General features: G+C 46.7%; 1 protein-coding gene across 1 annotated transcript; it reads left to right on the forward strand.

The window, feature by feature from the left end:
* Positions 1-5,873: 5,873 nt before the first annotated feature.
* Positions 5,874-22,687, forward strand: LOC124802852 (verprolin-like). The gene is made up of 2 exons (XM_047263874.1): positions 5,874-6,017; positions 21,563-22,687. Exons 1-2 carry the CDS (start codon positions 5,874-5,876, stop codon positions 22,685-22,687), a joined length of 1,269 nt encoding a protein of 422 aa, XP_047119830.1.
* Positions 22,688-23,260: the final 573 nt, after the last annotated feature.

The raw sequence follows: 23,260 nt of genomic DNA on the forward strand, positions 1-23,260 counted from the left end.
CACGAGCCATAGATGACAGAAGTGAACGACGGCTGCTAAGATGTTTACGGACGAATAGACGTGCAACCGTTGAGCAATTGACCGCCCAGATGAGCCAAGGCCAGTGTCTGCTCAACGACCGTTCAGCGAACATTGCTGCATGTGCGCCTCTGTAGTATGTGCCCGGTTCACGCGCCCATGCTGGCTGCTGTTCATCGCCGACGAAGGCTGGAATTTGCACGCCGATATGCAACTGGACGTCCAATGGGTGGCGACAGGTAGTCTTTTCAGATGAATGAAGTTTTATGCTCCATTGGACAGATCCGCGTTGGCATGTGCGGCCCTCCAACGACCGTCGGAAGATTCCAGGCAGCAGAAGAGGGCGTCATTGTCTGGCATTCCCGTGGCATTGCGTTGGCGATCTCACCATTCTGGAAGGTACAATGGATCCACACAGAATGCATTATTCTTGGCGATCATGTGCACCCCTACATGAAGTTTGTTTCTTCGTCGCCACGATGGCATCTACCAGCAGGATAATGTTGCATGTCAAACAGCTTTGTGCGGTTCGAAGAGCTCCAGAATAAGTTAACCGTACTCTCCTGTCCACCAAACTGTCCGGATTTAAATCCAATCGAGAATGTGTGGGACCACCTCGATCACGCTCTTCGTGCCAAAGACCGACAACCGAGAAACCTAATGCAGCTGACCACGGCATGACTCCACGTCCCTGTCGGCACCTTTCAGAACGTCTTTGACTCTCATCCTGCACGTCTGCACTGCAAAAGGTGATTATTCAAGCTTTTGACTGGTGGTCACGTTAGGGTGACGGCATTACGTACAATAGTATAGCTTACAGCGGCGCAGATAAATCAGCCTGTACCAAGATGGCGGCCACATTTCCTCACAGAAACCAAAAATTAATCATTTAACTTTATTTTTTCTGAGTGACGATTAAAACTATATGACTAGCCTTTTACAAAACGGCACAAACCATTGATTAAGTGGAGTATCATACCAAAATTCTTTTCCTGAATTTGAAGGGAAACAACTCTGCAACGAGTCCTCGTCATTTGGTGGAAGTGTACGGCGGCAACGCACCATCGTATGGCACGTTGTTAGGTGGTGCGGACAAATGGGAATGGCAAAGAAGAAGTGGCAGGAATAGCTTTCCTGTTTCCGGTGGACAGGAACTATTCTTCAGACTGTAAATAATGGGCTGCCTGGCCCTTAAAGGTACCGACTGGTCCATCAACCCAGCCTTGCTGGTGAAACCTAGACCATACACCCGACTGTGGCACCATCGCGTGCAAAGGCGAGCGGGTCGAGGAAGATCCACTCGGTGAGCGGGTCGGCAGACGAGTTCAGCTGTGTATGGCGACTTTTGCTCAAGATAAATAGCTAAATGGTGGAGGTCTGGCCCAATTCTTCCGTTTTCAAAGACGGGTGAACTCCACATGATTGCCGATGGCTCGTATTACCCTCTGGAAAAGAAATTTCTCACATGGTTGGTAGGAAGCAACAGCTTACAAGTGCTATAATTGTTAATGGGAAATTGCCAACAGAAGTGCCTACATTCTGCGATAGTGTCTGATTCCCCAACAGGCCTACAGGTTAAAATAATTTCATGGAGAAGTTTCGGTAGCTCGTGAAATTGGGTAACATCCCAGGAGTAGGACGGGAGTCGTTGGTCCTGGGGATGCGTTTGTTAAATTTTACATGCCAATATTCAGTGATGTTCATGATATTCCGACGCATATTCGTGATGTGACATGATACGTGCCACAGATGGAAGAGATTTTTGAACTTGTAGAGTGTAAGGTATGCTACTTTTCCAAATGTATAGGCAGTTAATTTTGTACATTGTTACACATGAAAACCTATTACCCCGTCAAATTGGTGCAATCTGTTGCAGATCCGAAGATGGTAACGTAGTGCTACCGAAACCGGTTGTCAAAATAAAATGATTTACTAGCGATCTTGGCTTTTTGAAGTTTTTCTTCTGAGCTTATTACACTGCAGATCGTCTTCATTTGTGCACATTGACAGTAATGATGCTGCGGTGATTGTTTGCAGTGCTCGTCTTCTAATCTTTTGTTCGAATCTGGAAGCCTTTTGAAACTAGTAAAATTTCCACACGGAATTGATTAGTAGTATGAAAGAAATGCCTATTTTAACCCTGTTTCGCTGATCAAAACGCGGCTGGCTGTCCTTATATATACACTCCTGGAAATGGAAAAAAGAACACATTGACACCGGTGTGTCAGACCCACCATACTTGCTCCGGACACTGCGAGAGGGCTGTACAAGCAATGATCACACGCACGGCACAGCGGACACACCAGGAACCGCGGTGTTGGCCGTCGAATGGCGCTAGCTGCGCAGCATTTGTGCACCGCCGCCGTCAGTGTCAGCCAGTTTGCCGTGGCATACGGAGCTCCAACGCAGTCTTTAACACTGGTAGCATGCCGCGACAGCGTGGACGTGAACCGTTTGTGCAGTTGACGGACTTTGAGCGAGGGCGTATAGTGGGCATGCGGGAGGCCGGGTGGACGTACCGCCGAATTGCTCAACACGTGGGGCGTGAGGTCTCCACAGTACATCGATGTTGTCGCCAGTGGTCGGCGGAAGGTGCACGTGCCCGTCGACCTGGGACCGGACCGCAGCGACGCACGGATGCACGCCAAGACCGTAGGATCCTACGCAGTGCCGTAGGGGACCGCACCGCCACTTCCCAGCAAATTAGGGACACTGTTGCTCCTGGGGTATCGGCGAGGACCATTCGCAACCGTCTCCATGAAGCTGGGCTACGGTCCCGCACACCGTTAGGCCGTCTTCCGCTCACGCCCCAACATCGTGCAGCCCGCCTCCAGTGGTGTCGCGACAGGCGTGAATGGAGGGACGAATGGAGACGTGTCGTCTTCAGCGATGAGAGTCGCTTCTGCCTTGGTGCCAATGATGGTCGTATGCGTGTTTGGCGCCGTGCAGGTGAGCGCCACAATCAGGACTGCATACGACCGAGGCACACAGGGCCAACACCCGGCATCATGGTGTGGGGAGCGATCTCCTACACTGGCCGTACACCACTGGTGATCGTCGAGGGGACACTGAATAGTGCACGGTACATCCAAACCGTCATCGAACCCATCGTTCTACCATTCCTAGACCGGCAAGGGAACTTGCTGTTCCAACAGGACAATGCACGTCCGCATGTATCCCGTGCCACCCAACGTGCTCTAGAAGGTGTAAGTCAACTTCCCTGGCCAGCAAGATCTCCGGATCTGTCCCCCATTGAGCATGTTTGGGACTGGATGAAGCGTCGTCTCACGCGGTCTGCACGTCCAGCACGAACGCTGGTCCAACTGAGGCGCCAGGTGGAAATGGCATCGCAAGCCGTTCCACAGGACTACATCCAGCATCTCTACGATCGTCTCCATGGGAGAATAGCAGCCTGCATTACTGCGAAAGGTGGATATACACTGTACTAGTGCCGACATTGTGCATGCTCTGTTGCCTGTGTCTATGTGCCTGTGGTTCTGTCAATGTGATCATGTGATGTATCTGACCCCAGGAATGTGTCAATAAAGTTTCCCCTTCCTGGGACAATGAATTCACGGTGTTCTTATTTCAATTTCCAGGAGTGTATATTTGTAGCAGCATAGAGAAATAAACGGCGCGGCTGGTTGTCCTTACATATATTTGTAGGAGGAAGTCAACGGAGTAATAAAGTTGCGTAACTTATGTCGCACACCGCACATCACCACGAGTGTATTTACTACGGCTGCGCACAAGAGTAGGTCTCCAACCGACGCTACGCGAGAGCTAAAACAACAGACGAGAAGGGTCATTTCAACAGCTCCTTTTTAATATCACATTTTGTCTCATCTCAACGTATTTTCCTCACTTGGCAACTAGTGACGTCGTGCGCTCACCTCAGATGAAGAAAACTCTGGGTGGCATGAATTTCCAGAATTACAACGATGTGATTTTCTAGGTGGGACGTTCCACGAACAGCCAAAATACAGACTTCTACAATCAAGTTTTTGTACGTCCATCCTTGTGACTGGAGGTCTGGGTGACTACGGCCATTCACTATTGTAAGAAAATGACACACATACAGCCTCCCTTACGATATCATTTATTGTGTAGCTGCCAGTTTCGATGCTTCAATGCACCATCTTCAGATCTTAGTTGATGCTGAAGGGATTATAACTATCCATATATACGACGCATCAGTGGCCAACATAACTGGTTTACGCAGAGTACCTGTAACTGTGACGTCTCTCAAACCATCAACTGTCAAGTCGATGGTTCAAGAGACGACATCACAGTTACAAGTAGTGCATGGTGATAACCCCTTCATCATCAACTAAGGCCTGAAGTTGTTGCACTGAAGCGCCTAAACTTGTAGCTATGTAACGAATGACATCATAAGGACGGCTGTAGGTGTTTAATTTTCCACAACCAAGGTCAGCGCCAATTCACCATTTGTTATGAAAAATACGCCGTATTGAATTATGAATATGTAGAGAAATGGTAACGCCAAGTTTCATGGTAACAGCTTGATTTGTTCGAGACAATTAAAACTAGATTACTGTACGATATGTGTGAGAAAAGTCATGAGATTGATTTTTTATCTATGAAAATTTTTGTTTTTTTGAAACAGCAGTATTGTCCCCTCCAATGCACCGGTAGTTCCGTTTGGCAGCTACACACCGGTGGAGCCGTTGTTGCCCGTCTTAGTAGCAGCACTGAAAGGCTGCAATCGTCGGGCACGCTCTCCACATTCCAAAAATGACATCCTTTTAAAACATTTTTAAATTTCGGGGAAAGAAAGAAGTCACACGGACTCAGATCAGGTGAACAGGGCGGCTGTGGAAATACTCGTACAGCAATGTCTTTTGAAGTCAAAAATTCCACGATGGAAGTGGTCGTGTGACTTGGAGCATTGTCATAATGCAACATCCACTTGTCTGCAATGTCCGATCTCACTCGATTCATCCTTATCCTCCGCCTTTCAGGGACGCCATTTCAAAACATTTGGTTGACAATTTGTCCTGGGGGGACAAAATCTTTGTGAACGACACCCCAACTGTCAAAAAAAGCGAATCAGGATTGTTTTGATCTTTGATTTGATCATTCGAGCTGTCTCTCTTTGTGCCACTCCTCACTTTGTCTCAGGATCGTATTCAAAAATCCTCGATTCATCATCTGTGACCACAAGACTAAACCATTCGGGTAATTGGTAATCCTCACAAGATCAAGGCACACGTTTCTTCGATTGTCCTTCTGCTCAGTTGTGAGGTTTTTCGGCACTATTTTGGCACTAACCGTCCACCTGTGCAAATCTTCTGTCACTATTCGATGTACAGTGAAAGTGTTTAAGTGTAACAGGTCGGCCATCATTCTTGTTGTTGAACTTCGGTCTGATCTCACAAGAGCACGCACGCGTTCGACATTTTTGTCAATTTTTGAAGTGGAATATTTCCCTGAGCGAGGTTCAACTTCAACGAGTTCTCGGCCTTCCAAAAAATTATTTGTGCCAGCGAAACACTTGTGTTTTCGATAAGAATTGTCTACTTTTCAAAGGTCACACCCGCAGATTCCCCAAGTTTAGCACAGAAGTTGATGGCATAGCGTTGCTCTAAATTCCGCTCTTCCATTTTCGTAACACATAATAAAAACCCAGTTTCGCTTATGGCGCTCTCAAAACTCACGTGATGGCTGTACGGAGCTGAATCTCGGTATGAGCATCTGGAGCGGATGAGAGCAACGGCCTAAACAAGTAGAACAACACAGTGTTTCGAGATCGCTTGGGGTGCTGTCAGTCTCATTACTTTTCTCACGTATTTCGTACGTCGTACGTCATAGGAGGGAACACACTTGCTCATAAGATGTGGCAGCAAAGGCTGGCGGATCTGCAGGGAGACGGGGAGCGATCTTCGTCCGTGCCGGACGCCAGTGGGCGCACGCAGCCCCTGCTGGCCGATTCACGAGCGCCGGGGCCGGCGGTCATCACAGTGCGAGATGGACCAATGGTTAGCACACTGGACTCTCATTCAGAAGGACAACGTTTCAGACTCTGTCCGGCCATCAAAATTTAGGTTTTTCTCGATTTCCCTAAATTGGTAGGTTGCTCCTTTGAAAGGAACGGCCGATTTCCTTCCCCATCCTTGACAGACACCATCCAACCGGGATTTATATTCAAAGAATTTTCTTGAGAATTTATTCTACTTACTGTATGAGCTTTTGGGCTGAGGACCTTGGCGCTCCCTTTTGACACGGCTGTAGTTACGACCGCTGATAACAACCTCTGAAAGACTACACTGGTGCAAATCTGCAACACACCAGATTACTTTAAACTAAGAGTTTTAACAATTTACACAGGCACATAAACTATGCACCCCGTAAGAGGGATGTAAATGGTACAAAACACTAAAATTAAAATATGCCACCGAAGGTGCAACTTGATTTTAACTTCTCAGAAAAGTCTTACGGTGGAAGGGTGGCAACTTTATATACCAAAATGACCATTTAAATAAAAGCCCATGAAATGCAATCTTATATAAAATTATACAAGGTTGGCCAAACAAGTTAACATGCTCTACAGTACACAGATACCGCCTCTGAAGATGATAGGCAAGATCAAAACATATTTCAGGAATTAGGCCGTTACACTCCAAGCAGTAAATTCGTTAACACACCGAATCCGACAAACATGACAGAGGCAGCTCCGAACGACAGGCAGACACTAACTGCCTAACAAATGCGGACAAGAGACATACGAGCAAGCTGGGGGACGAGACACTGGCCAAGAAAACAAGTAGAATTTAACATATCACCGATCACTTAACTTTTAATAAACTGCTATTTCTCGAGATGACCTGGCGCAGCACCCCCAAATCGCTCTCCCGAACCGTCCGCTGCCAGCCGCTTCGACGGACGCAGGCGTCGCAGCTCGCACTGGCCAGACCGATGTCGTGGGTTGACTCCTGTTGCTCTCGTGTCGACCGCGAAGCCACTATCCCTCGCTATACGCCGCGGCCCACTGGACTCACGTGGCGACCTCGCATGCGCCGACGCTCAAGACGGACAAGTCATCTTGTGTCTCAGTGCGCGACCGACCAACCGATCGATCCAACCGCCAATGACCATTGCCTGAACAACTCGAGCAGACTGGCGGCCTAACCCGCAGACTCAGATGCAGGAACTAAGCGCCGACCGGGCGACCATTCGCTCAGTTCTCTTACTGGCGGAATGGAAAGACACTCATTTATCCGGCTTTAAAGATTGATCCGAACGAAAGACATACTAGCACTCCGGACCACAGACAAGCACTGACTGTCTCACAAATTCGGACGGGAGACAGACTAGCAAGCTGGGGACGAGAGACTGACCCAGACTGACCGACTGGCGAGCTCATAGCGCCCCTTAAATCCACGTGAACAGGCAACCTTTCCCCTTTCCCACCAGAGGGAGACACCAAAGCTGCGACTGCCACAGCGGCGCCACCGCCAGAAACGGAGGGCGACTGCTTTACACAACGCGCTGCGGCGCGCTCTTCAAAACAGCAATTTTTACCACGGCTCAGCTTGTGCACCTTGTCTAATGACCACAGTGTCGACGAGATGTTAAAATTCTTCCGGCGGTCATTACCTCTTTCGTGGGAACGCCTCATCTCGTCGCTGCAGTAGGCCACGTCGCGCTACCGGTGCACCCGCCTTGCCGTCTTTTCGCCCAGACTATTCTCACCGAATTTCCCCAACTACATGGAACATCTACATTTACCCGAAACGTACCGTACTTACCTGAACAGAAGTGATAGGAGATTAACGACCAGATATGACTTGCGAAATCGGCACACCAGTTCATGTACTGTCGGAATGTCCTCTAGTTAAAGATGCAGCAAGGCTTACGAGGCCGAGTTTAAGAGTTAAAACTGTTTATGACATTTTTAAGCAAAAGAAGTCTTTATATTCTTCACGTGTAAGGGCGCCACGGATGACAAAATGGTTCAAGTGGCTCTGAGCACTATGGTACTTCATTGCTCAGGTCATCAGTCTCCTAGAACTTAGAACTACTTAAACCTAACTGACCTAAGGATATCTCACACATCCATCCCGGAGGCAGGATTCGGACCTGCGACCGTAGCGGTCGCGCGGCTCCAGACTGTAGCGCCTAGAACCGCTGGGCCACTCCGGCCGGCATGGATGACAACCAGAGGGGTCCTACTATTAAATAAAATTGCACCCAGACCATTACTCATGGTTGCCGGGCTGTATGACAGGCAGCAGCCGGCGTGATGTAAGACCACTGTTCGGGACTTATCCAGACACATCTTTGCTGGTCATCAGCGCTCCATTCGGAGCGGAACTTATCACTGAATGCAGCTCAACTCCTGTCAATGAGATTTCTGGCCGAAGACGGGTGTGGAGGCGTCGCAGAGAGCGATGGGATGCTAAACCGACTGTCGTCCGCCATACAGCCGGACAAATAGTTGCCATTTTATTTAATAGCAGGACCTCTTTGGTTGTCATTCATAGCACCCTCACAGGAGAAGAACATCAAAGACTTCCTTTGTTTCATAATCTCGTAAACAGTTTCAACTCTTTGCTTAGCAGACCTTGCTGCATCTTAAACTAGAAGACATTCCGATGGGACAAGAACTAGTGTGCCGATTTCGCCAGTCACATCTGGTCGTTACTCTCCTTCCACTTCTGTTCAGGTAAGTACGATACGTCTCACATAAATGCAGATGTTCCAGTTTGTGAGGAAAATTCGTTGAGAGTAGTCCGGGCTGAGAGACGCCTAGGTGGGTGCACCAGAAGCGCGAGGCGAGGCGGTGAGGCGGTGAGTCGTTCCCACGGTGGAGGCGGTGACCACCGGCCCGGGCGCTCGTGAATCGGGCAGCAGGGCCCGCGTGCGCCCACAGGCGTCCAGCACGGCTAAAGGTCGCCCCCCGTCTCCATGCAGGTCCGCCAGCCTCTGCGGTTCCAGAACTGCGGTACTCATCCTGTGAGCAAGTGTGTTTCCTCCTACGATGCATTAGGTACAGAGTGTGTGAGAAAACGCTGTGTTGTTCTAGTTGTGTAGGCCGTTGCACTCACCCCCTCCAGATGCTCACTCCGAGTTTCAGATCCGTACAGAAATAACGTGATTTTTTGAGAGCGCCATGAGTGAAACTGGGTTTTTGTTGTATGTTACGAAAATGGAATAGAGGAATTTACAGCAACCGTATGCCATCAACTTTAGTGTTAAAAAAGGGGAAGTCGCGAGTGTGATATTAGAAAAGTAGAAAAAGCCTATGGGGAACATTCCCTATCGGGAACACAAGTTTTTCGCTGGCACAAATAATTTTTTTGAAGGTCGAGAAAACGTTGAAGTTGAACCTCGCTCAGGGGCATCTCCAACTTCAAAAAGTAGCAATAACCTCGAACGTTTGCGTACTCTCGTGAAATCAGACCGACATTTAATAACAACGTCGATGGCTGACCTGTTAAACACTTTCACTCTAAGTTAAAACAAAAAAATTTAAAAAAGCACTTTCACTGTAGATCGAATTTTGACCGAAGATTTGTGCATGTGAAAAGTCAGTTCCATAATGGTGCAAAAAAAACCTCACCACTGAGCAGAAGGACAACCGAGGAAAGGTGTGCGTTGATCTGCTTGTGATGACTGCCAACCATCACCAATGATTCAGTCTTGTGATCACAGATGATGAATCCTGGATTTTTGAGTACGACCCTGAGATAAAGCGGCAAGGTGAGGAGTGGCACTTATACACCTCCGCGACCGAAAAAAACTCGAATGATCAAATCAACAGTTGGGGTACCGTGCTTAAAGAACTGGTTCGTCCACGACAAATTGCTAACCAAATGTTTTAAAAAGATGTCATTGAAAGGCTCAGGTAAAGGCTGAATCGAGTGAGAGCAGACATTGCAATAAGAAGGTGCTGCATTATGACAATGCCTTATGTCACACGGCGACTTCCATTACGGAATTTTTGACCTCAGATGACGTTCGTGTAGATCCACAGGCCCCCTATTCACCTGATTTGAGTCCTTGTGACATTTTTCTTTTCCCGAAATTGAAAAATGTTTTAAAACGACGTTGATTTGGGTCTCCAGAGAACATTCAGAAGAATGTTATGGACTTGTTAAAGGCTTGAACGCTGCATCCGTTCAGCGCTGTTAATAGGGCGGGGAACAATGACCCCCACCAGTGTATAGTTGCCAAAACGAACCACACTGAAGTGGACAATATTGCTGTTTCAAAAAAATAAAAATTTTGGTAGATAAAAGATGCAGTCTCATTACTTTTCCCACACAGCTCATGTACTCATGTCGTTTTGATTATCTCTAGCAAATGAAGCTGTTACCATGGAACTTGGTGCCACCATTTCCCTACATATTCAGAATTCAATACGACATTTTTTTCTCAGCAAATGATAAACGGACGCTGACCTTGGTTGTAGAAATCTGCATTTTGGCAGTTCGGGAAACGTGCCACCAAAAAATCATCTCTTTGTAATTCTGGAAATAGTAATCATAGCCGGCCGCTGTCCCCGAGCGGTTCTAGGCGCTTCAGTCCGGAACCGCGCTGCTGCTACGGTCGTAGGTTCGATTGCTGCCTCGGGCATGGATGTCCTTAGGTTAGTTAGATTTAAGTAGTTCTACGTCTAGGGGACTGATGACCTGAGATGTTAAGTCCCGTAATACTTAGAGCCATTTAAACCATTTTTAGTAATAAGTTTCCTTTAATTTACGTCTATAGTCACAAACTTTTTGTTAACAGATTACCGGTTTCGGTCTTTAATGACCACCATCAGATCTGTTTCATAATAACAAAGTCCTAATGTACTGCAGACACAGTGGCATCGTGAAATGTTAAATTAATTTTAGTAATTTGAACCATTTTTAGTAATCATTTTTCTTCTGTACATCTACATCTAATGTCTTTCCCCCCATTTGGGTAATTCCTTCGTGACGTGTAATTTTTTTTGCCTTAACTTGAATTTATATTTCAATATTAATCACTCTTGCGACGAACACTTTTCTCCGAGCGAGAGAACAGCTTGTTGACAGTCACGAAGGAATGTTTAACTTTGTTGGCGGAGCCACAACCTCACCTCTGCCTGCACCGCTTCATCACCATCAAAGTGAAGCCCTTTAAGTTCTGGAAACATATGAAAATCAGATGGGCGAAATCAGGACGTTACGGAGGCTGATCGATGACAGTGGACCCAAGGTGTCGCCGGATTGTTCCAGATGTCGCAGATGTGTGGCAGCGACATGCTGAAGCGGTGGATGCTTCACGTGTGGATGAACTCTTGCGGTTGGAACCGCTGTTCCCCATGCACCGACATAGCTACGTTACAAGCCGTGATGTTGCATACAACAACTCGGAGACGTCTAGCGTTAAATGGCTGCAAATATTTAGTCTTGAAGAATAAATATTTAGAATAATAATAACATATGACTGTTTTATTTAAATATCTTTAAGAGCTTTCACATAAAAAAGTAGATGGCATTGGTTTTCTGCGCGACTTCGTAACATAGATTGTGCAGAGGATAACGAGAAACTGTATAGTCCAATAATACTAATGTCTGTTGTCTTTCTCTTCCTACAATCAAGAAACATGGTGTTTGTCGATATAAGGCAGTACACTACTTGGCCGTGCTCTAAGGATCAGTGACCTAAACATGATCGAAAGAAAAGTGCTCGCAGACTAAGGTGGCCGGTGTGTGTGCTATCGGCAGGGCACGCGCTGTGACAATGGTAGTTGTGGGCAGGCGCTGTAGGGAAATGCCGACGAGTGGAGGGGAAGTGCCGTTCTAAACTGGAGCCTACTTTCATATTTTTTGTAAATATTAAGTGGGGCTCCTCCAAGCTCAGACTTGCATGGTTGTAACCTCCCCCTCACTTATCGACCTTAATGACAGTGAAAAATTAAACCGCGTGTACCTAATGTAAATTTGGGAAAAGCTATCGTCACCGAAGTTAATCTGTCGGTAAAGAGGGAGGAAAGGGTTACATCTAAATGAAAGGAAAAATGCAAATGAAACTGGTGGAAATTAATTTTGAAAAGGGGTAAAGTTAATAAAGAAAGTAAATGGGGCGGCCGTTACGTTAACAATTAACTAGCGGTAATTAGATATTTGAGATTTGGGGGAAATTACGGTCGCCAGTCCTATGGACAATTACTATAGTAACTGAAAAAGAAAGGTTATTACACATATAATTAGCACTAGAAGCGTGGCAACTGAAGGTTGACACGTGTAGTGTGAAAACTGAAAGTTTGTCAGAAGTAATAAATTTCGCTACACTCTGACTTAATTTAGCAAAAGAATTAAGAAAACCGGAAAATTGAAAGTTAATTTAGTGACTGAAATTAATAGTGAACTTTCTTTCTGAAGCATATCGAAATTCAGTAAAATACAGTTAGTCTTGGACTACCTCAACAATCATTTCAAAAGCTACTTGAATCTACGCAATTTAGAAATAAGAGATTTAACTTTGAACTTGAATTAAATGATTCTGAACAATTAACAATAGTAAAATTTAGTACGTACCAAGCTGAGCTGCAGTCACAGGTAAGCTAAAATATGCAAACAAAACTCGCACTCTTAATTTGTGCTTTGTGTAATCTAAATATTGTAGCCAGCTATGAATACCTAAACTGAACTTTGAAATTAAAGCAGTGAAATCGAATGCTTTTACTTTAATGCTGGCGTTTGAATTTCAACGACACTCGAGTTCATTCCGGAAAAGGAAGGGACCCTGCTTGGTAATGCAATTGGGACAATGAGCAACAAATGTTCATGCTAAGTTGCTATAATTTTGTGATGCAACAATTTTAAAAGTTTGACAAGCTGAGGTCTGCCATACAGTTCTGAAACTTTACGTGCTTTTGGTCTTCCTTGTTGGCTGATTGAAGGTTTGAAGCCGTCGATCGAGGAGGTGGCGACAGTCACTCATTGTCGGCCGTCGCTGTTGCTGAAGCTGGATGTTGGCGCGCCTTCTTCTCGACACGGTCACCAGACGAAACGGGCTCTTGATGTGTGCCAGCTAATGCTTCCCGTCCGCGACACCATGTCAGAAACTATCATCGCAAGTGGAGCTCAATTACATGCTGCCAAACCCCCAAAGCGCGGCAACTCGCGGGAGCTTCACACAACACACCTGCTCCACTGCACTACTCCAGCCAGACTCCCTCTGCCCGCGCTCCACGCGACAGAGTTAACACTACCAAAGATCCTAACACTTTTGTTCTCCACACGACCTATCGATGTATTCTTCCGATAGCGTAGTTTTCCCTAGGCCAGACCCAGCGTATAAATACAAATAATATTCACAAAACAAACCAACATAAATGCATATATATATATATATATATATATATATATATATATATATATATATATATATATATATATACAAACAGTAAAACAATTACAATATATAAAGACACAGAAATGTCATATCTTCAGGTAACAAAATAAGGAAAAATCTATAGTACAATACATGAAATAGAAGGATATGCATTTCCGGTGTTACACGGTGACCATTCAGAAAGATGTCCTGTCACCTCTGCTTTCGTGAATATCTGAAAAAGAATTCCGCTGAAAGTGCAACAAGAGTAGCAATTTATTTTCGCGTGGCTTGTTAAACAGAGACAGTTGTTAACTTTCAAAAAATGGTTCAGATGGCTCTGAGCACTATGGGACTTAACATCTATGGTCATCAGTCCCCTAGAACTTAGAACTACTTAAACCTAACTAACCTAAGGACATCACACAACACCCAGTCATCACGAGGCTGTTAACTTTCAGAGACACTTCATGAGTGGTGAACTTTGATTAAAACCGAGAGTTCTCTTGTTGCTGTGTTAAAATTTACTTCTTTTGCGGAGCGTACACAATGTCATCTCATTAAAATGTGCAGACAGAATTGTGAGAAAAGTGTGAAACAGCGGTTTATTAAGTGAGGAACTGAGGAAAAGTAAGGCCACTAGCTTATAAAGAAGCACATCCTCAGTACAAAAATAAACGTATAACGTCTTCGCTTACATTGTTCGAACAACCACAGCATTTCTCATTTCACCAGTTCTCGATGGCCCTTGAAAAATACATTCTTTCATCGGAAAAGTTTATAGTTAGTGGACTAACACGGTAGGTAATAAAATTTTGCATAATAACCGCGTGGAAAAATACTCTCCTCTTCGAGTGTTATTATCTACCAAAATATCACAGTTTACGAAATATGAGAAATCTTGTGGATAACTCATTGTAGCTTTATCACTGATCGCAGTTGAGTGTGCTACATCAGTTCAGCTTTCTTGAGATTGGTGAGAGAGAGAGCGCTCCACCCAAGTCTAAAGAAAATTTCAATATGTTATCTAAAATTTCAGATGCAGTACCATATTATTTAACACACATCAAACACAAAGTCATAGCGCCCCCTATTTTTCATTGAAAACTTTTTCAAATTTCTCGCAGTGTCTTAAATTAGATACAAATATCACAATAAATGCATCCACTTCCAAACAAACGAATGAAATCGCCCAGCGCTTTGGATGAAAATTGGCCATTGCGCATCGGGGCACTGTATCCTGTGAGGACTCTGACTGCGGTGGAATAACGGTATTACAAATGGTAACGTAAGCTTTAGTAGTAATAGTAGCTGTAGTACCAGTAGTTCCTGCAGTAAAATCAAGGTGTTGGTACAGGTGATAGGACCTATTGATATTTGAAATACTTGTTGAGCTGTTGCTATAGTAGTAATATATGTAATAACACTACAACAGCAGATGGTAATGATAATAGTAGAATTAGTCAAAACAGACTGAAGTAACGAAAGGTTAAGGCTTCGTTTCTGAAACTGGAAATAGACACTCGATTTAGAATACGAAAAAACGCCTCAGGATAACTGCTTATAGAGTAACATACAGGTAATTATGCAAATATTACACTGATAGCAACAGATACAAATAGAAATAAGGAAAAGAGATATGATAGATATTGTAACCATAAAAATGAAGAAAGATATGTTTTTCATAATGAATCACATATATGTCTTTGTCGTTGCTATCGAGAAAGTGGATTAGAATATATAAATAAATATATTATTAAATACAAAGAAATAGCTTCATTGTGAGCGACTCAAACAATAAACGTAGACTGGTTTGTGGGAGCGCCGTAGCTCGAATCTCGGATCACACGTACTCTTTCCCCGCGTTCATATCTCGATCAGTCTTCCCCGAGGATACTCAACCAAAGATATGTTTCCCACTAGATGTCAGACGTAAGCCAGTTATTGTGACCTCGCGTATCACTGTTTCATCTGTACTTTAATAATAAACACTTTGTTAAAAAATTCCTGTTTCCATAGGATAAAAGTTCAGTCCGGCAAATCACTATTTTTATATCTAGTCAGTAACGCAGTTATAGAAAACCAACTAATTTTTTCCTTTATGAAGGAACTTCTCGTTTGTTGGACATTTCATCCGACCAAACCAAATTTTCTCCTCAGGAAACGTGATGAAAGTGCTTTAAGAAAATAACTTGGTGAGAAATCAGTTTTAAGTTTCGAAAACGAGTTTTCTTCATTGTGACGTATTATTCTGTCCGGAGCATTGTCTTGCCTGCAAATCTTGCTGTGTTTAACCCTTCTCAAGCGATCCATTATTGAGGCGTAATAGTATTCAAGTATGGTTCAGCCTCTGTTTGACAAACCTATCAGAATAACACACTACCAGTTCTCCACAGCCAAGCCCGTCTACTCAGCAGATGGATTTATTCGCCCTCTTCAGTTCTCATTACCCAGTCTTTGTCGACGGAATCCAAAGTCTCTTGCGTTCCAAATAGCGCTGCTGACTAACTTTTTACTCGTAGTAACGATTCCACCAAAAACTGTCGGATTCCACGGTGAAATATTCTGTCACGTTTGTTTTTGTACAAATGCCATCCGTCTTAGTGCTCAGCGCATGCTTTCAGTTTTTCGTGTAGGGGAGAATATCGTACCTCGGTAGATTTTCAGACTTTCGGCTTTAGCCAGCTCTGTAATAGAAGTTTTACATATTTTCTCAGTCCGATATTAAATGATGGCATTCACTTCTTATGTTTCTAGTGTTTTTTCCGAAACTGCAAAACATATTTCGAAAAATTAGGCTTTCTCCAATTGTGAAAACGTGTTCCAAGGTACGACACCGTCAAGTATCTACGACCAAATATTCGACTGAAAACTAAAAGCTTTCTAATCGAGAAAATCTGACAATACTGCATTTCATAGTCTGTCTGTTACATTATCTCCAATTCACCTACGTACACGTGGGAAAGTCTACCTCTAGAAATCGGCGCTGAAGACAGTTCTGGGAGCCACTTGGAATGTGAGAAGTGTAAAAATGATATGGAGTTACTGGCTAGGCAATCTTGGATGTAACTGGAAAGAAGAAGTACGAGACTGTGAAGCGTGGGTTGGTATTACGTGCCCCTGGAAGGGGCAGATATCCGCATATAATGCGGAACTGGGTCGCGTTCGATCTCTGACCTTTGCTGGCGAGCGAGAGCAAGTAGCAGCCCAGTATCTCATGCAGTACGGCAGTACAGCACTCATTTCGCTGGGACCGTAAGCGAGGTCTGATCAGCGGAGCGGCGGGCCGTGGAGAGGCCCTCACGTAGCACGGCGCCGGTGACGGAAGCCGGCGAGTGGATGACGCGCGCGGAAGGTCGAACCCGCGGCACCGTGGGAACGCCGCCTCGTCCGGAGAAAGTGCGCCAGCAGATCGCCGCACAAGGCCACGGCTCCGTCTCTCTACACACACACACAGGCTATTCTGGAGATGCCCAGTGTTTGCTATAGTTTGCAACGAAGAAAACCAAGATATGAGCAACACTCCATATTTTCCGATTTCACTCAAAACGTTCTGGGTGTTCATGGATAATCTCTGTACTAAATGGAGCTTGCAAACGATCTCAAGCAAACGTATACAACCGAAAGTGATAACCACCTGAGAGCGTACAAAAGATTATGAAGAATAATAGCGTAAGCCACGCTAACAAGTTTATTTTGCTTCAGCTCTTTTTCAGCTCCTAGTCAGCACTAAGGAAAAGAGGCAAAGTCTCTCTAGCTAAGGCGACAACGGGCGTCTCATTTAACTGGCTCGAGAAAGCGATCTATATTTCGACCTATCATTACGGTGATTGCGGCACAGGCGTACACATAGACACACCAGTCTTACACATTTTTGTCTAGGATGTATTTTCCCAGAGGTTTTAAGGAGTTTTTCTTGATTTTAAGGCAAATGCCGGAACTGAGATGCATCTCCCAAAGTAACTGGAATGCCCCGAGAGAGCAATGTGGATGCGCAGTGCATCAACGTTCTTCAGGTCGCGTAAGCCTACAGTGGATTTTAATATACTTTCCATGAATAAGATAGAATCACATTTACCATTAGCGACAATGATAGTGAAAAGGTTGTTCAAAGGTTTGAATGGCGTTAGCTGAATTTGGGTGTTGAAATGAATCAATGATAACAGGTGATAATTTGTCTCATACGGGAACTCGAACTCGGGTATCCCGCTTAACGAGAGCGGTCACCTTAACCACCTCGGTCATCCGGGCACGTTTCCCATCCAACCCAAATTCCCAGCCTGTTACACAGTACTGACGTAGCGTCACCTACCGAAGAAATTCCTCAAATGGCTCAAATGGCTCTCAGCAATATGCGACTTAACTTCTTCTGAGGTCATCAGTCGCCTAGAACTTAGAACTAATTAAACGTAACTAACCTAAGGACATCACACACATCCATGCCCGAGGCAGGATTCGAACCTGCGACCGTAGCGGTCGCTCGGTTCCACACTGTAGCGCCTGGAACGGCACGGCCACTCCGGCGGGCGATGAATTCCTCAGTCGCAGTTTATGGTGTGCATACTGTAAGACCTTCGGTACACACACCTTCAGATTATTTGACTTGTCGCTCTAACGAAGTAGGCGAGTGTCAGCAATATGTCTCGTGGTCTTATCGTGGTGTGTTTACCTTCTGCCGTTAGGTCAGACGATACAAATGCCACTCGCACGCTTAGAGTAGCAGATTGACGGTGACCAACTTTAAACAGAACTTGATTAATTTTCACACACATTTATTAAAATAAATAAAAAGCATAACATTACGCAAGTTGATTCTCGATGCTGTTTACAACTGACAATCTGAAGTTCCTTTGACTGAAATTTGACTATAGACTGGTACAGACTAAAGCAGACTGCTACAGACTGGTGCAGACAAATGCAGACTCGTACAGACTAATGCAGACTGACTAATCGGAGGTCTGTACACTCGTTACAATACCTCGCACATTCAGGTATCACTGCACGAGTGTGATCAGCGAGGAGAAAAGGTTCTACATTAGCAGTAATCTCATTGGCTGTGTTACATATTAATAAGCGGATCGGCGGAAGCAGAATTTGGTCCGTCTCTAAGGCAGCGCCATCTCGTAATGCGGAGACGGACGAGCGCTGCGCCTGCGCTGTTGTGCTTAGCGGGGCGCGCTCTAGTGGGAAAGTTGTGTACGCGCTGACTACGCGGAACTATGTACAGAACACAGTTCTTGGTTCCAGCAAGAGATCGGGCATGGTGTGCATCAGTACTGAAAGACGGGATCTTTGTCGTCGTCACTTAGATGATCAGTTTCCATTTAGGTCAGGTAAAGGGACCAGTGATGCAGTTCTGACTCTGCAGTTAATAATGCAAAGAGCCTGAAGATTCGCAGGATTCGTCGAGATAGAAAAAGCGTTCGACAGTGTAGCATGCTGCAAGATGTTCGAAATTTTGAGAAATATAGGCGTAAGCTACAGGGAAAGATTATTAATATACGATACATACAAGAACAAACAGACTGGAAGACCAACACGAAGTGCACGGATTAAAAATTATATAAGACAGGGATGTAGTCTTTCGCCCCTACAGCTCAACCAATACACCAAAGAAGCAATGACGGAAATAAAAGAAAGGTTCGAGAGTGGGATTAAAATTCAAGGCGAAAGGATATCAATGATAAGATTTGGTGATGACATTGTTGTACAGAGTGAAACTGAAGAAGAATTACAGGATGTGGTGAATGGAATGAACAGTCTGATTAGATTTACAGTAAATCAAAGAAATATGAAAGTAGGCAGCAAAATAACCCATTAGAGATGGAGCAACGAGTACATACAAAGTAGACTAGCACTGGCAAAAAGGACATTTCTGGCCAAAAAAAGGTCTACTAGTCTCAAGCATGGGACAGAACTTGAGGAAGAAATTTCTGAGAATGTACGTTTGGAGGCAGCATTGTATGACAATGAAACATGGATTGTGGGAAAACCTGAAGAGAAGAGAATCGAAGCATTTTAATAGTGGTGCTACAGGTTAATGTTGAAAATTAGGTGGACGTGAGGTAAAGAATGAGGAGTTTCTCCTTAGAATCGATGAAGAAATAAATATATGTAATCCACTGATAAGAAGAAGGGACAGAATCATAGAATATTTACTAAGACACGAGGAAGTAACGTCCGTGGTACTAGAGGGAGTTTGAATACTGTAGAGAAAGATAATGGAGTATATCCAATAACTGAGAACGTACGACGCTTGTGATACTCTGAGAGGAAGAGATTGTCTGTAGACTGCTGAGTCAAAAAATAGAGTACCATCTCTAATGACCTCATCAAACCATAGTCTTCACACCGTCCTTCTTTCCATACTTCTGAACCGAATAATTCACGTCAAAACGATCCTACTTCAAATGGTACAAATGCTAAAGTTCACACAGGATATGGTGGCCGATGAGCAGCAACCAGCTTTCGTTCAAATCGGAGGAGGAGGAAATTAGTGTTTAACGTCCCGTCGACAACGGGCTCATTAGAGACGGGGCACAAGCTCGGATTAGGAAAGGATGGGGAAGGAAATCAGCAGTGCCCTTTCTAAGGAACCATTCCGGCATTTGCCTGAAGTGATTTAGGAAAATCACGGACAACGTAAATCAGGATTGCCGGACGCGGGTGTGAGCCGTCGTCCTCCCGAATGCGAGTCCAGTGTGCTAACCACAGCGACACCTCGATCAGTTCAAAGCGTTGGGCAAGTTCATTCGTTTGTTCGGAAGGGGAGGGAAACAAGTGTTTTCCACCTTTTGACCGGTCAGTGATGACAGAATAGAGGTGAAAAACAAATGCAATGTTATCGATCGAATTCTTTTTTAGATACTAATCAAAGCAATGACTGTGCATCTTTCTGAATGGTCACCACGCAGGTGTGGATGTGGAGGGACCTCCTGTTCAGACTCCCTGTTGGCTCTGAAGCAGCTTTGTATTGATTCAGAAGAAATCTGGTTTTTGGAAGATTTTTCTGATCACCTTCTGCATGGCATTAGACCCGGTATTGCAGCTGGCGCTCGTGTTTTTTCATTGTGGTTGCCCACAGAGTCTGGAGGCGATTCGCCAAGTGGTGGTTCCTCTCTACTTTGCTCATCGGCTTCAATTCTCTGTAGAGATGTGCGTCCCCCTAATACACACCGAAAGTGGAGCTGCTGGAGTCATGATCCCTCAGTCCAAGTTCTCAGGTTGTTGCATCAAGGACACTGGGCTACTGTGCACGCCAAGCAGTTAGCAAGGCGCCATTGTACATAGTCAGGAATGAATGCACTAATAGAGGCCATGACTTCACAGTGTGAAATGTCTGCAGGGTATCAATCCGTTTCCCCACAGCAATGCTCTGTGTGACCACGTCCTGATAGACCTAGGTAACGCCTACACATAGATTTTGCTGGGCCATACTGGAACACACGCTGTCTAGTAGCTGTCGATGCGTACAGCAAGTTTCCCTTCGTTGTTCCAATGGAGTCTAAGACATCAGTCAGCACAGTCCTATCTCTTACGTCGATCTTCTGCACTGAAGCCGAACTTGAAGTGACAGTGTCGGATAATGGGCTGCAGTTCACGTCTCGAGAGTATGAGCAGTTTCGTGCAGACAGTGGTGTTCACCAGTCGAATAGTGAAGCCGCACGCTTTATAAGGACCTTCAAATCACAGATGGACAAGTTGCGAGCCACTCGTGCACAGGATCAGACACTGATAGTTTTTCTATCCACATATAGCTCTCTGCCCAAATACGGAAAGTCGGCAGTGGATCTCCAGCATTGTCGACGCCAGACTCTGCTCCATTTGCTACGCCTGCCGCAGAGACCTTGTGTCCTTCCTTCCGAGTTACAGCAATCAGTGTTCTTTTCTGTGTTTGGCGGGCATCGCAGATGGGAATGGATTTTGGTGTCTGAGAAGTTGTCCCGTTCCACCTACATCATGCACGGTCCGACGGGATTGCACAAGCGGCATCGGAACCAGCTTTGGACAATCCAGTTGGGAGACACTGCCGCCCTCCTGTTGCTCACAGATCGAACACATAGCCAGGGCATGCAGCAGCCACCGTCACAGTCGCAGCCGTAGCCTCCGGGAGCACAATCGCCTCTGCAGTGGGAGACGCCCCCGGGTGTCGATCTGGTGCCCGAGCCAGCGTCATAGTCGTGCTGGTAGCAAATGATGCAGTCAGCAACAGGATCGCGCACCGGACGCCGTCGCGCACGCACCTCCACGCCGCTCCGCTCCGGTTCGCAATGTTTGGACGCAAGGGAAGCAAGTTGACAGGTGCGCTCGAGTTCCTCGTCGCAGCGTTGGGGAACACCCGCGGCCGCAGTCGTCGGCCGCGTCGGATACGCACACGACGGGAGCTGGACGTCGCCCAGTGCTACAAGTGCCAGCACATGGGGCACATGGCACGTGCTTGCACGAACGCGTGTCTGAAGTGCGCGGCAGCGCACGACACGCTCAAGTGCCCCAAACTACGTGGTACCGCAAGCAAGTGCGTGAGCTGCGGCGGTTCACACGCTGCAAACTCATGCAGTTGCAGCTACCGCATGGCAGCTCGCCGCCAGACCTCCGCTCCACGCCCAGCGGTGTCTGCCGCCTTGTCGGCTGCCCCGCCCCCTCCCCCCCCCCCCACCCCCGCCCTGGCGGGGGGTGCGAGCCGCGCCGCCTCGCAGCCGCCACTGATCAAGCCCTGGCCAGCTTCCGAGCCGCCTCTGCGGTCGAAAGAGCCGCGCTACAGGAGGAGCTCGTAGCTGTTCATCGCCAGCTCCAGCAGCTGCGTGACGAGCTGCGAGCTCTCACGAAGACGCCGCCGGTTCCTGCCGCCGCCTCCCCTGTGAGTCGGCCGGCAGGGGTCGACGCCGCCACGCAGACATCCGCCCCCTCGCCCCCTGCAGCGATGCAGGCGGTGGCGCCCGTGGAGACCGACGCCTTGCCGCCTGGGCATCCCCCCACTGCGGGGACAGCCGCAAGCAAAGGTGCTACGGCACCGTCCGGCTCCTCTCCCGCTGAGAAGCCACCAAGGAAGGTGAGACGGTGCCTACCCATCCCAGGAGTGCCTGACCTGCAGCCCGCCCTCAAGGCGATTGCGGCGGCTCTGCAGGATGGGTCCTGGGGCATCATGGACAACCCGTACCCCTTCACCCCACCAGACCAGCCTAAGCCTCTCCTCCCCCACCGCCGGTACTGCTTCGGCCACTGGCGTTCCATCTGGGAAGAGGTGGTCACCGCGAAGGAGCTAGCCATCATCAACTCCCACTCCGTCTACACGCCCCGCGACTGGGATACACTGTCCGCCGTGCGGAAGCATGGCTGAAGGAAGAGTACCGTTCTGGAAGAAAGCAGGAAGACGCCGAGGCCAGTGCAGCCAGGGAAGACATCGCACACCAAAATCGCCAATGTTCCCCACTCCAGTAGCGCAACCACGAGCGGTCTTCACGACACGGGGCGGGACTCATTGTCGACACCCACCGGCCAGCCACTTAGGCCGTTCGATTTCCTCTTCTCTTACTGTCTCCTCTGACTATCCTTTCATCATTCCTCAAAAACAAAAAAAAAAAAAAAACACCAAAAAAATTGCATATGCACGCCGTCATGCAGTTCCATACCTCCACGTCACAACTCGCCACGCCGCCACGAGGAAGGCGAAGCGCACCAGCGCTACAACTTCCTAATCACATCGAGGGTCCACCCTCATCTGTGCAGCGTCAGCGTCAGGACGGCGCCCGGTCGCCCAGCCGGACGCCCAAGAGGGGCAGGCTTCGTCTCCAGCTGCCCGCCTGTCGCATCGTCTGCCTCTGCGCTAAAGTCGCCGAAGCGCACACTGTGGCTGATGTCCCGGTCGGCGTTTCCAACCATGCGCAGGCTGGATGCCGGAGTGCGAGTGAGT

This window comes from Schistocerca piceifrons, chromosome 6, assembly GCF_021461385.2.
Source record: "Schistocerca piceifrons isolate TAMUIC-IGC-003096 chromosome 6, iqSchPice1.1, whole genome shotgun sequence".
Classification (NCBI taxonomy): domain Eukaryota; kingdom Metazoa; phylum Arthropoda; class Insecta; order Orthoptera; family Acrididae; genus Schistocerca; species Schistocerca piceifrons.